The sequence below is a fragment of the Xiphophorus couchianus genome, chromosome 21 (assembly GCF_001444195.1).
Source record: "Xiphophorus couchianus chromosome 21, X_couchianus-1.0, whole genome shotgun sequence".
Lineage (NCBI taxonomy): Eukaryota > Metazoa > Chordata > Actinopteri > Cyprinodontiformes > Poeciliidae > Xiphophorus > Xiphophorus couchianus.
The window spans coordinates 10,066,366-10,081,914 of NC_040248.1; the positions used below are offsets into that span (position 1 = coordinate 10,066,366).

Consider the following 15,549-nt stretch of genomic DNA (forward strand, 5'->3'; position numbering starts at 1 on the left):
TACTATCTATCACAGTGTACTTGCTTCTGTTGATACATATACGTTTTAGAAGGTGATCACAGATACTCAATTCAATTAAGATCTACAAAGTTTCCTGGAAGTAGTTTAAAATCTGAGGACATTGTTATCAATGTTTCTTTAAAGCCTACAGTTTCAATTTACAAAAAAAAAAAATAGAAATCTTTCTGGACGTTTGAAAGAAGTTACTCTTGGTGGACATTATTTAACTCTGGTCAAGCAGTTATTTTTTAGAATTATGAGTAAAACGACTACCTTGGCTAAGCATCAAACCCAAGCATGTACAAGAGCAGAATGTGTCACTGTTGGCTCAACACTTTGTAGAGTTACCCTTGTCCTGTCCAAAGATATAATTTTCAAAATATCCCACATTGTAACAAAAGTCATTCAGTTACTCATTGATGTTTTTCTTGGACATAAGCTTGGACAAGCATGTCTTGTCTCAAGACCAAAGCTGAGAAAAAAAATTTCAAAAATCTGTGAAAATATTTTTAATGTTGAAGCAACAAAGCTATATTTTCATCTTATTACTCTGAACAAATAGTTTGAATTTTAAACATTCACAAAGAGCCGAACAATGAGAGGTTCAACGTCAGCGAAGACAATGAAAACTAAAAAAGCCTACATTGACATGCTGTTTATGAGTATTTCATAAACTATGGTCATCATGTCACCAAGACATTTCCCAGTAGCAAAGAAGAAAATGAAAAAAACAGAGATAACATCACTAACAACCCCTTCGACATTTCCTTGAACTTATGGAATCCCGCCCTTTAGTTCCTTCATAAACATAAAGGCCAAATGAATGTATTCAAACATGCAAGCTCCCACGAAAGTACACCCTGATGCACACCGTCTCTGATTTAAAAGAGATGGGGAAAAACGTAGGGTTCTGGCTTTATATGAACTGCTCAAACAGTTTGCTGTGGTTTCTCCAGATACAACTTGAAGAAAAAAATGTGTCATCTACTGCAAATAATATTGAAAAATCTTTGTTGTATATGAAATGGACCCCTTTTGCTCCAAGTTATCTTAATGTACTCCTCCTCCTCCCAAAACAATAAGAATTTAAGTATTTCTAGTATTCCTTCAGTGGTCAGTGAATAAAAAAGACATGATTTACCTTAAGACACAACTGTGTTCACTCCAGATTAAGTATCAATATGTAATGAACTAAGAATGAAATAATGTTCTTTTGATTCATAAACACCCAAAAATGCCAGATGTCTCAAATTGTTCTCTTGGGGACTATAACTCGTCTTTTCATGACAGTGTTTTAGACACCAGTTTTTGAGTCCTACTCAAGTATTTGAATATCTATATATAGAGATACTGTATATTGTAATGCTTCATTGTTTTTGTTTAGACACAAAGAAAGTTTATCAAATCAAATTATGTTACATTTTTCAACTGAATGCAAATTGTTCACTCCTTTGAAGTGCTTCTTTTGTTTTCTTTATTGTCAGAGACTGACAAATGTAAAAGCACAGTTGAGATCCAGATATCATCAGCAAATAAGGGAGCTTTTTATGTAGCTGGTATTTTAGAAGATGAGTGTCCAGTCAGAATAAACAGCATTCTCTCCTGGCAGTGCTGTTTGAACAGCCCAGGAGGAGAGGAATGTAGAGCAAACGGTGTTACTGAATTTCTTCACCAAGAAAGGCATAGACTCTAAGCAGTCTTTCCATTGCACAATTTTTGTGGCCCACGTTTGGTTGAGATGTTTGGCTAAACTTTCACACTTCAGTGAGCAGAAGTCCTGATTTACTCACTAGAGAATAGCTAAGGTATAAGTTTCTTTTCAAAAAGGAAAGCATTGAGGGAGAATATCACAAGCTTATATAAAAGAGTAACAGGATTCATTTGTTGAGGCTTATGAGTGCAAACTGCTGCTCTATTTTGGGCATTCAAACAAAAGAAGGTTTTTACTACAAGAGTCACTAAAACTCTCAGTTCAGGGGACATTCAAGTCATTTTAGGAACTTTGATACCATTCCTGTGATCAATGTAAGCCAGATCACCAGTGCCATCTTTTCTATTCGTGTTTGTATTTCTTCAAAACACAAATCAGAAAATGGGAAATCTTCCCAATCTCAGGAAATAGCGCCATCTCTTGAGGAAGATAATTCATCAGTAATTGTTTATGTTTTTAGCTAAAAGAGAAAAAAAAGAATAAGCATATTTGTGCGAAATATTAAGAGAACTTTGCAAGATGAACATAAAACTCAAAGAAGTCAGATTGGGGTATTTGGAAGTGAGTTTGGCACATTGCAGTAATCTAGTCAAATAAGAAAAAAAGGGAAAAACATAAAGACATCCTATTTATGTTATTTTAATGTTGCCCTAATGCACAACATTTTCATGACATTATAGGCACACTCTGAACCCACAGAAAAAATAATAATATTTTCAATTACATGTGTGGAACCACAGGCACTTTAGCCTTAGGATGTGGCATGGTCTCTAAAATATTTTGCCAAAAACCATTTTTATCACGTCAGAGAAAATACTGCATCAAGAATAGCTCGGAATTCTACAAAAGCAGCTTTGATGTTTGCTTCAGGTGGTGTGCCAGCAGTTATGATGGCCATTTTCTTTGGACCATTAAGTTTCCTATTACTGAGATAATCCTCACTGATAAATTAGCATTGCACATTATGAGTCAGATTTACCAAACTCCATAATTTAGCAACTGTTAACAAGTCATAAATAAAGTCTGTGGAAGTGTTCATTTCAGTGGGCAAGGTCCTAAAACTGCACCTAAAACTGCACCTGATATACTCCAATTTTATTTTATTTTTGAAATAAGCAACCATTATGTTGGCCATGCTGACTATCCTAGGCATTCATGACTCTGTTGTGATGAACCAGCTGTAGGGTAGCAGAGAGCAGCAAGAAGGGTGTGAGCAGCACTGAGACCTTATCTGTCTCTTACTACAATGCCACGTCATGATGATAGTTTTAATATATATGTAAAAATAAATAAATAAATGTATTTATTTTTTTTTAAATAATTGCTACAAACTGCAGCTTTAAGATATTTAGCTGGAGTTTTGGTTTGGTTCAATTTTTGGTCTTTATTCAATTTCAAATCACACACACAGACCTGATTACTGCCTAAGCTGTAGAATTAAAAAAATCCCTTTAAAGTACATATGAGGATGTTTTGTGTAACTCATTAGTTTTTACAGTGCTTTACCTCAGACACTCTAAGTTAAAAACAAACAGCTCAACACATGTTTGGCTGAAAGAAGGCATGGACCCAACCATGTGGTGATATAGTGACAATGTCTTATGGGATGATTATAGACCATGCCTGCCAGCAGGGTTTGTTAGTTTGTTAGACTGGCATTACAGTCAATAGAGAGTGTTGTTTTACAGAATGGTATGGACAACCTTAGGTGGAGTTTCCTTTACTTTTCCATAAAGTTCTCCTTGCTGTCACGTCAGAGATGTCTGGATAAGGTATAATCTAGAGTCGCTTTTACTGTGTAAAAGAGAGACACTTTACTAGATAATGAATGATGGCGTTTACCAAGCCTCACCTAAGTATTCCTTCAGTGTTCCAAAATAAATGTTGCCATTTAGGTCTCCTGGGCTAGTTCGACGACATCTACATCATTTTTGTGTTTAATTGTATTTTTGTGTGTATTAACTCTGATTGTATTGCATAACACTTAAACAAGTTGTGCATTTTTTAAAAGCATTTAAATTTTTTTCTTCAAGTATTTTATAAGCTTTTAAACTTTGACTCCTATTTAAAATCTTTTTCTTGAATACATTTCAGACGAATGTAGAATATATTGGCAATATCGATATTGACTGGTATTAGTCCTTTCTTAAAATATCTGTATCGGTCCAATAAATAAAACTGGGCTGATATTAACAACCGATATTTATTTCCATCTTGCTGCCATTGGTTTCTGATGGAGGTTTGTCATGTGGTATGTGTTTGGTCATGTGTCAGTGGCAGTGGTGGAGTGAAATGAGCGACATGTTCATGTTTTACTACTTTCCACTCTGTAAAGCTATTTTATGTAAGGTAAATCTACCAATTTGCATGTATGGAATGGAGAAAGTGACTTTTTGATTACCTTTTTTTGCACAAAAAATTAAAACAGATCATAATTTTAATTTTAACACTCCTTAGCTATGATATTACTCCTTCAAAAAGATCCAGATTACAAACATTTGATAAGAAATAATCAGTTCATGGGTATTTTGTATACATAATGAGGATGGATGTTAAGAAATGGGAATAGTATGTTGATATGCACAAAACAAATGATTTGGTAACTTAACATTAGGGCAGAACAAATCAAGGACTTGAAAAACACATGATCAAATTATCAAATTAAAGATACATCTCTCTAAATACCCTAAAAAATACTAAAATATTTGCTCTTATACTAAAATACAAAGTATTCAGAATCAGAGCAAGGCACACAACTTTGCAGAGTTTCTAACTTACACCAAGACCTACATGTTAAATTCACTACTTTGTTAGAATTGCTGTTCAAACAGTCAAACATAAGTGAAAGGGTCCTTTCAGGTGGCTGGACAGTGGCTGTCTGCATTGCCCAATTTTTGTAACCTTCCAAAACTGACCACACCAACAGCAATGTCCACTGTTCCTAGTGACTGGCCAGGTGCAAGCTGGTGAGAAATGGAGAGCTCTGCATTCCTGCTTCTTCCACTGCTCCCTTTCACTGTTGAATCACTGTCTGTATCTGAGCTCTGGCCGGGGAAGGGTACTCTCAGGAAGGAGATGGGGAAAGCTGTGAGAATGTGGTGAGTTTTAGATTCTCACAATGAAAACTCACATCTCTGCTGTGAAATACAGTAAGCCTATTCCTTTTTTCTTATTTCTGACTCAGCTAATGTAGCAAGAAGCCTGTCCAGTATGATTAGTTTCACATTATGTTCCACTCACAAAGCATTCCCTACAAATGGTAAATCTTAATAAGTTCAAGGTTCGTTTTTGTCAGTTGTGCATGGAACCTACAGTGAAGTGTTTACCTTATAGTTAGGATCCTATAGAGTCCTGTAAACCAAGAAATTAGTCCTCTTTCATAAACTTTAAAAAATTCTAAATGTAAACCAAACATGTGTTGAAAGTGCCCTGGGGATTTAAACCACAGCCTCCTGGGTGTCCTGCAAGTGAGTTCACAAAGGCCATTTCCTCAACCCACTGTACTGCACAGTGCCAGTCCAAGGCATAAGAGAAATGAGCAGCAACAAGCAGGCCAGCTAAGGAGGATGGGGGTACTAGTATTTGACTTTTCACATAAATTATCCTTGTGAAGTGATACAACCAGCAGGCTCAGCCAATGTAATTTTCATTTTAATAACTGTAGTCTTTTAAGAAAGTGTAAATATTTTATCTCAATTAATGCTGCTTTGAATGCAAAGAATATGATCACTTTAGGTTTCAGTCATTTTAAATAGCTAAAAACTGCAGAAATGGTGCAACCATCTGACAAAATGTTATTCTTGAAAGGCTTCCAGGACTTCTTTTATTTATTCAATATTGTAAAAATTCACATAGACAGTTTCTTATCTATGTGTATCAAAGATAAGGAACTACTCCTGATATATATTCACACAAACTCATCTAAAAAAAATCTAAACTAGCCCTTAATTTAGTTTTAGACTCAGTAGTAAAGTATTTACTTAGAGATTGTAAACATAGCACAACATAGCAATCAGACTCTAACAATTTGAAAGAAATATCCTTGGTGGGGGCTGCACAGTGGCGCAGTTGGTAGCACTGTTGCCTTGCAGCAAGAAGGTCCTGGGTTCGATTCCCGGCCGGGGTCTTTCTGCATGGAGTTTGCATGTTCTCCCTGTGCATGCGTGGGTTCTCTCCGGGTACTCCGGCTTCCTCCCACAGTCCAAAAACATGACTGTTAGGTTAATTGGTCTATCTAAATTCTCCCTAGGTGTGTGTTTGTGTGTGAATGGTTGTTTGTCCTGTATGTCTCTGTGTTGCCCTGCGACAGACTGGCGACCTGTCCAGGGTGTACCCCGCCTCCCGCCTGGAACGTAGCTGGAGATAGGCACCAGCAACCCTCCCGACCCCATTAGGGACAAGGGTGCACAGAAAATGGATGGATGGATGGATATCCTTGGTGGCTTGAGGGTGATTCAGGTTCTATATCAAATTCTGGTCAGGGTTCTACACAATCTGAGACCAGAAGTGGATCAGAGATTTCGGTACATTGTTTTACATTTAAATTTAGATTGCTGGATAAAAAGCAAACTCATTCTTCTGACTAAAAGTATGATAAACTAATGTTTTTGTTTCTAGTGGAGTGATTCTTCCAGTATTTTATTTTTTTACAGGCCTATATAGCAATGTATCTTCAGATTTCCAGACTAAAGATAAACATTTAAACATCCACATATTTTACAAGACCTCTGTGTGAATGTCTGTCTGGATTTGAGGGTAATTTGGTACAATCCGCCAGAAGCAATTTGCCAACATGGAAAGGATATCTAGGTCAATAAAAGTTAAACATACGAGTTTAACAACCCATACTTTCAAAGAGGAACTCTTTTCAGTTGCCCATAAACAAACTTACAAGCACATCTCCGTTTCTTAATTACGTTCTAAATGAGTTATAAACGTTTTTGTTTGTTTATTTTTTTAATTTCCCATGTTTGGTAGCCTATATTATGTCTAACATCTACCCGTTGCGGCATTTACAGAAAAACTTCAAAGACCCTCCTCACCACTTAGCGCTTCTGGCACTAAAACTTTTACTGCCTCTCATATGTAACATAAAAGCTGCGCCAACAAGACAAGACTGCGAGAAACCGCACAATCAATTTCACGCCGTAAACATATGTTTGCTGCAAACACGATGACATTCCCACACGTGAATGCACCCTGCACGTTCATATAGGCTACAGTGACATCATTTTCGTGGTATAAATCTTAGGCATAAGCCCAGAAGTTCCCTTCACATAGTGAGCGGTATTCACACATTAACTCACTTTAAAATTAGAATAGGCGCAAAAAAAAAAAGATGATGTCTTACCATTAGGAATAGGCGCAGGAGTTTGAGGCGCATTACTTGATAAGACGGAACTTCCAAACTTCATGTAGAATGATAACATAAAACAGAACCTGAAGGGATCCATGGCTGTCGCTTGTGCTTATTACCGGTCAGTGTGACCGACTGAGCTTCTAATTCCCTGTCCGTCAAAACCAGCCCCGGAGGGGTCTAACTGTAAGCTCTCGCGAGGTTAGAATAATTGAACAAGTATAATAGGGCGTTTGCTGGACGAGCAGACCTGCAGCCACTGGAGACAAGTTTCTTCAGCTGCGGAGGGGGGTTGTATATAAGGAGCACAATTCAGAGAAATTAGAGCCCAGCAGGCGTGGTTCACTAATTGCCGCAACAGCCACTTGCGTTTCCGCAGCAGAGGGCATGAGGAGGGAGGAGAAAGGGAGGATAACGGTCCTCCTCATGGACACAGGGACGTCCTGCGTGAAAGTGCGACTAAACACAGCTGTGTTTGTGCCCCACACCCACTGACTGTGTCTCCACTATGGTTTCCTCCCCTCTGAGTGTCAAGCTGGCCATTTTAGCTGTGCACTCACGATCATTAAGAGAAACTCACGGAAATCACACCTACAGCACAGGAAAACTTTACAATTGTGACACCTCCATTTTAAAACCTAGCTTTCAATAAGACAAGAAAAAGTATATGCCCAATAGCAGTTTTTTTGTATTGATTCAAAAAAAAACATTTTAGGTGTTACATTGAAAATATATACTCCTGCAAACAGTGTGCTCTGTGAGAAAAACCTGTAGAACATTTGCTTAGTTACTACCACACATTTAAATTCTTTTATTCTTCTGGTTTGTTTTGGGGCTACGTAGGAGGTGTTAAGAACCCGCACAACATAATGCAGGATTACGAAGAGATAAGGAAATCATAGTTGTCTAATTGTATCCACTCCTTTTTACAGGAGTAAAACTCATGTCACAACAGTGATATTTGTAGTTAGAGAACTGAGTTTGTCAAGATTCCATCAACCAGTGTTGACAGATGTTTATTTAGCAGTTGGTACCTTTTCTGTTATATACATCAACTTCTATGGTGTGAACCAATTGTCCCTCCTTACTTTGGGAAATGGGTGAATGAAGCAAAAACACAGGCACTGAATGTGGCTTCCAATTACTGTCAGACTTAATCTGTGTCCCAGCTGAACCTTAAACCAAATGCTACATCTCATTTGTTTCTCTCCATGCCTTATTAATAAGAAAAGACGTACCTCCCCCGACTGGTTTCTCCTCCTTGCAAACACTTGACAGGACATTATGATGACTGGCAGTAAATTATTTCCATAACATAAGCAGAGGGAATGAATTGTAAGAATCCAGATTTACAAGGAGTGAGTTTTTTTATGAAGAGGATTTTGTTTTCCATTGAAGTCATAATATATATGGGCTTTAGAATAGAGTTGCCACCTTAAGCTCTAACATAATTTTTTGGCAGTGAGTGGCAGTGCTGATGACTTCCAGCATATGTAATGACATCATGGGTTTCTGAATCCGAATGCAGAGTGAGTAGAAATTCAAGCTTTTATGTGAAGTAAATTACACACTTCCAGTGAGGCCCTGATAAACCTTGGAAATGCAGAGTTGTGCCAGAAAACCAACATAGGAAGCTTGAATAGGACGTCAGCCATTCTTTTTAGCATGCAGCTCACGCTAGAGTGAGTCTGGAGCAGGCATGTTTATGGAAATTGGTATGTCATGAGAAAATTACCACTTTGACGCTTGCTGTCTGTCTCCTGTATTGTAACACATCAGAAAAAGGTCAGTCTCCCCACTGTGAAACTCAAACACAAAGTAACAACAACAGATTACCCCTCGTCTTGGTTGTTGCTTAAAGGTGTCAGTTCTAAATTTGTATTCAAAGGTGATCTTCAACAGCTCAAGACAAATACATGACATAAATACATTCATTTGTTTGTTCAGTGGCTTGTGAGGGACTGTCTGAAACGTGAAAATAATAGGATATGGGGGGGCGGAAACGGTGACGCATTTTTGCAGAATGATATATGGTGTTGATTCATTTCATTGGCTTATTTCATTTCAAACCTGCCAACGATTTTGAAATTAATTATATTTATTAGTCTGAGGAAACCATTACATGTGTTAATATCCTTTGAGCGTGTTATTGTTCCATCAATGTCATGTTCTGAGAAGTCAAATACCCACAGTGTATTGAAAAAGTATCCATGCTCCTTATTTTCTTTCCACACTTTGAAATATTTAGATGACAAATTTCATTGCGTTTTGTTGAGTTTTATGAGACAGACCAATACAAATTAAACCATTTTCGAGAGGGATAAAAAAGATATGTAGTTTTCACAATTTGTATAATCTGCATTTGTGTTCAGACTCTTTTACTTTAATATCTTTAAATAAAATCAAGGCACCTAAAAGACTGCAAAAATCACCTAACAGAGCACCCTCGTATGTAGTTTATTCTCACTATAAAATCAGCTGATTTTATAAGTGTCTCTTTTTTTAAGTGCCTCGTTAAATGCTCAGAGTATTGCAGAACTCAAAACATTTTGGTTGGACACGGCTGCCCATTTAAAATGACAGTAGTAGGGAAAGAAGATAGCATTTTTAAAAAACCTCCTGGAGGTCCACTGTACCTATGAAGGAGCTGCAAAAATCCACTGGGTAGGTGACCAATCCATGAATTTTGCTGAGAGAAGTCTTGAAAATAGAGTTTGGACAAGCAGTAGAAAAAAAAAAACTGCTGAAAGAAAGCCACAGGAAGTCTCATTTGTAATTTGATACAATTTAGGGCATGTGACCATGATTTAATTTATTCTGAGGTAAATGCGTTGTGAAACAAACACTGCACATAATCCAGGATACACCATAACCACCTTAAAACATTGAGGTGGCAGCATCATGCTGTGGGGTGCTTTAGTTAATCACTTTTTTTTTTCAAAACTTTGTAGGAATAAAATAAAATAGGAAATACCCTAATGGTGATATTCCGCCTATTCAGAAGTTTCTCACCAACCTCCAACTCAAAATACAAATTGACTACACAGCACACTACTGTAGTTTAGATATTTATTTAAAGTAATACAGTATTACAGCATTTTTACCATGTGATTAGGTGGTACTTTGTGTTGGTCTAACCAATTAATATCCCTATAAATCACATTAAGGTTTACATTGGTAATACAACAATGCAAAACCTCAAAACATTTTACAAGACAATGTGTTTGTACAACTCTACCATTCTGAGTTAGTACTTGCATACATATAGTAAACTGTAGGTAGGTGGTGGCAGTGAGACTGGCGATAATTTTAAATGTGGAGTAGAGGAGGTGTGGGCGAGAAAATGACATTTAATTGCTCAAAAATTGTAAAACACCTCAGTAAAGAAGTGGATGTGGTTAGTTGGAGGAGGACAGAGTTAAAGGCTTGGAGCCTGTGTGGACAACAAGGCAAAGCTGCAAATAATTATCTCCACTCTGCCCAGGTATCAGTGGATGCTGCAACGACCCTCAAGCAATAAACATTTTAGCCAAAAAAACCCCCAAAAAACACATGGAATTTTTTCATGTCACATTGGACAGTGTCAGCTTTTCTATTTCGTTTTATTAATTATTTTATCAACTCACAAGTCTGCAGACTTCCCTGATGACGAGCATTAATGATGCCGTTTCTTGACAGCAGTGATGTATCCTCTGTTTTGGTGCTGTTGTGGAGACAGTGGGTTTGCAAGCACTGTATAATTAGACTACACTTAGAAAGTAGACTGCAAAAAGGGTGCTGAATAACAAGCAAAAAATGTCTTCAAGTGAACGTAGCCATGTTAACATTTCGTTTTAACTTATTTTGTTTTCTTCAATAGCTACAAAACTGTTAGGTTATTTAGAAAGTTGTTCATAGGCTACACAAGACAGCAAATTTCTTTCAGAAGTAGTTGGGAAAAACCTTGGATTTCAACCTACATTCTACACCACTTTCAACTTTGTTTAGTGGTAAAACTGGATGGTTTTGTAATCATGCTGGTGAGTCACATAACCTAGAAACTCAGCCCCCTAAACCTTTTCTCAGGAACCCACAATTGCTCTGTGATTGTTAAAGAATGGGTTGTATTTTTATCCCAAACTCTTTGATCACTTCACAGAAAGTTTAATTATAATCCAGATTGGTGGAAAGCATATTGGTCATTTACTTTAGTCAGCTCATGCTCCTAAAAAAAAAAAAAAGTAATCTCTGTGCCATGCCCTGTTTAGTTAAGACTCTTCTGGTCACACTTATGGGAATGCAAAGCATCTATTGACCTGGGGTGTGGTGGAGGGGTGGACTATAAAGGACCTCTTAAGAGGATTTGCTATTGGTTTGTTTAATAAAAGACTCAAGAACTTTACCCAGTGATTTTTTTTTTACATTTTTGTACTCATGCAAAACTTGTCTGTAAGAGATTTTGATTATTTCACTTCAAACTTTATCTAGGATTTTAAAAAAAAATGTGAGCAACAGTTGAAGATATTTGCACATCTTATACCTCAATTAATTTTACATTTGGCAAATTGAGGTACTTGGACAGTGTTCTCAGAATTACACATAATGAGTTCTTTAGGCAGTTTCATTAGAATATCCTTATATGGCAACCAGATGTTAAAACCACAAAGCTTGTGAAAATAAAAAAAATAAATAAACCTTTCCTTAGAGTGCACTCTGATTGCCATAAGGGACAGTCACACACTACTAATTAGCTTTTTTAGTTAAGTTTGAAGACAACAAAAACAATGCTTTGATTCCAATCATTGAAGACAGTCCTGCCAGTAAATGTGACACATCATATATTTATATATCCAGCTGGTCATGGGGAGAGGTTTGGGCATAGGGCAGCTTGAACATTGTTTACAGGGAAAACAAAAGATATTTTAATTTGGTTACTATGTCCCTCACATTGTTAGAGAACTATGTTATGTAGATTTATGTTAAACCTGTTTGATTATGGGGTGGCACGGGATTCAGAGGTAAAGAGGCTATTAATCTTTGACGCAGTCGTGCATAGTTTCTTTGCTGCATATCTTCCACTCTCTGCCCTTTTCCTGTCTAATTACTGCAATTAAGGGTCACTAGTACAAACAGTTCTTTAAAAGCCCTTTCTTGTTATTTACTTTTACGTTCTCATTTTGTTTTGATAGAAAGATTGTTGTTCCCTCCGCAAGTCAGGTATTCAGTAGTCAAACCTTTTTCTGACGGAGAACTAAGGTCACAGATTTAAAGGAGCTAACACACCTCTCAGCTGTTTCATACTCAGTATTACACACAGAACATCGTGGCCTGAATGCAGAAACAGAACAAACAGACAAGCAAAGATAAAACCCTGAGTTTTTCAAACGTACCCTCGTCTCCATGACTACACTTTAAGATGTTGTTCATAAACATCTATAACAGGACTGAGAACAAGAGCCATCCCATTGAACTGAGCTTGTTCAATGGGAACAAGCTCAGTTTTGTGATAAGAGCTCTTGCTTTAGTTGTTCAAGAACTGGATAAGCCATAAAGCATACAGATCCACAAAGCAAAATGAGGTCCATAAAACCACATTTCTTACACTTCAGTAACTTTACGACGGTGGACAAAAGCCACAGATCTTCTAAATCTGAATCTCAACTAATGGTCAAAAACTTTTTTCTTTTTTTTTTTCAAACACTGTAATATGTTTCCAAGGAGGTTGAGAAGTGTGACCTCTTGATATCTGGAACATACTTTCTGGTCTGTGGTTTGCCAAAGACCTGCTGTCAACTAGACCCATTAGATAAGGATCATGGCTGAAAGAATAAGGTTTCGGACACAAGTTGCAGAAATAAACTTCTACTGTTGGGTGGCTGGGCTCAACCTTACAGATACTGTGAGGATCTCCATCATCATAGAGACGTTTGAAGTAGAAAAGCTGCTGTTCTGCAGATTTTCAAGGCATGTCCCACTTGGAGGAGATTAAGTAAACTCAGAACTCGATGGAGGGACCCTCTTTTGGTCTGGCAACACTACGGGTGAGTGTTGCTGGGAACAGACATTTCTGGTTTCTTTCCTGAACCTGGTGCACCAGCATCACAGTTTTGGATAAACAGAAAAAAAGATTTGGCTGGAATTTTTGTTTAGTCTTTCAGCAAGTCACTTTTGTCCATGTACCTAAAAACAGGATCTGAAATGTACTTACCATACCTTGACCAGGCATATTCATAACATGGTTACTGTGTTAGTGTAGCAAAGAGGAACCCCTGTTTAAAAAGCCTTGGCATCTAAAAACTCAACACCATGTGCTATCTAGGCAATCTAGCAGTTTTTAAAGCTTAAAAGTAAACAGCTTTAATTTGACCCTAATTGTCTAATTAGGGTTAGAAGAAGAGATCCAACTTAAAAGGATGATAGGGCTGTTTATTGCAAATTAAGGGTGAAAGTAGTTGCCCAGGAAGCACAGGATCTGCCATGCTCGGTCGCCATCACCCTCAAATGATAGAGAAGGTTAACTAAACAATAACTTTACACAAACAGAACAAGATGACAATGTGTTTTTTTATATAAAGAGAAATGTGATTAAAGTTCTTTCTTTTATTATTTAAAAAGTGATTGAGCTTTTAAAATAATATAGATTTCCTTTATATTCAGTGCTAACTTTAAATTATTATTAATGTATCAGACTCTGCGATCTATGTTTATCGTTTTATTGAATGGAAAGATTATGTTTTAATGTGGGAGGCTGCTTTAGCCAGAGGAATTGTAAACAGGCAAAACTTGTTTGCATTCATTTCCTTCCGTGTCACGGAGAGCAAATAATGTGGCAAGAAAAATCTTAGGTTCCAATTTTTTTTCTTCTTTTAACTGGCTTTGTAAAATGACGTGGCCAAACATTTTCCAAATTTCGCCACTAATTAGCTGATCAGTTGTGATCATCTCTTACATAGGACTTCTGAGATTCAGGCTCCGACATGAAGAAGAAAAAACATCAGAACCAAAAGAAAACTTGCACAATCAGTTGGAATGAGGACTAATCGCCCTGTCAAGATTTGGTTGCGATAAGTGCTGCTACACTTGACTTAGAGTGTGTAATCCTAGATTCCTGTAAGACTGTTCGTCTTCTTTCCATTTAACTTAAGAGGCAAGCATTACTTTCATCAGATGTTTCTGCACACTATTAAATGTTCTTCTGAATGTTAATTTTCATAAGTTTGAAGATTATTCTACATTATTTGTTGTGTTTTTTTTCTTTGATAGTTTTTCTTCACTGGATATTTTTTGATTTTCTTCAACTGGGACTTAAACTTGAAGCAGTAGTGTGTTTTTAGATTTTTAAGTTCATTTGTTTTTAGTGTTTTGAGCCTTGTGTGTGTGTTTTATGATTGAGCTCTCCATAATGATTATGGAGAGCTCTCTTCAGGGTTGACTGGCTGCCTAGGACATACAAACCCAGAGGCAGAACCTAAGTCCCATCCTCTGCTTCCATCAACAGGCATCCTGCCACACTTAAAGAAATGCTTTTGAATCTATGTTTATTGGATGTGGCTTTGGTTGAGTTAGGAGTTGCCATTAATTCTGTTTGTCCATTTTTGGTTTTAGTGTTTGGATAGGCAGGGAAGCAACAATCAAATGTTTTACTCTTAGATGTTTCCACCTCTTTTTTTGTCAGTGCTTTTTGGAATTTTTAGTTCCACCACTAAGACTAGTCTAGACTGTCTAAATTATGTATCCTTTGGGCCACTTTAATTTATGAGCCAAGTTTTACTGAAATCTGACTTCTTTTCAAACCTGTCAAAAATCCAGATGGCTTTTAAACTGGCTTGTTAATTATTAGCCTGTAGCTTTGCAGCCATCGTCCCACATCATGATGCTGTCATGACCTTGTTTGACTGTGGACATGGGTGAGTGAAATAGTGCAACCCACTTAGCCAATACAGTATGCTTGACTTATGAAGAGCTTAACTTTAGCTCCTCTTTTATACTTGATTTGTCTTTCTCATTCCAGAGTAAAAATTATGTGACAATTACAGATTCTGTCTTTAACCTACTAGGTGGGTTGTTTCCTTAGGCTGTGCTTGCACAGCTGTGGATTCAGCCATGTGTTTGCCCCCCTATGTTTGAAACACAAATAGCTCAAATTCCAGTGAGTGCCTTTGTGAACACCCCGACAGAGTCACCCCATTACAGAGCACAATGCATTCCACAGAGCTCCCAGTGCATGCTAAGTTGCAGAAATGATTAAATTAATTTTTTTGAATGACTTGTCACAGGATGAAATGGCTCCACTGGCTCAGATCTGTATGTTTATGAACCTCAGTTTGCCTTAAAAAAATAAATCATAGCATTTAAAATTATATTTAAGGTCCATATTCTTAAAAGTAAGACAATCCAGATATGTTTAATGAACAGGGACTGCTTGGTTAAAAACTAAATGTTTTTTTTTTTTTCCCAATACAATGGGAATCTGTCAGGGGTGTAAACAGGGTGTAACAAATAG

The 15,549-nt window shown here is 37.1% G+C and overlaps 1 protein-coding gene across 2 annotated transcripts in view; it reads right to left on the reverse strand.

Moving 5' to 3' along the window:
• The window catches only part of plod2 (procollagen-lysine, 2-oxoglutarate 5-dioxygenase 2), a 32,649-nt gene extending 25,232 nt beyond the window's left edge, over positions 1–7,417 (reverse strand). For both annotated transcript variants that reach the window (XM_028005614.1, XM_028005613.1), the window contains exon 1: positions 7,062–7,417. In XM_028005614.1, coding sequence (XP_027861415.1) covers positions 7,062–7,164 — 103 coding nt within the window. In that variant the 5' untranslated portion in view covers positions 7,165–7,417. The remainder of the gene's footprint in view (positions 1–7,061) is intronic.
• Positions 7,418–15,549: the final 8,132 nt, after the last annotated feature.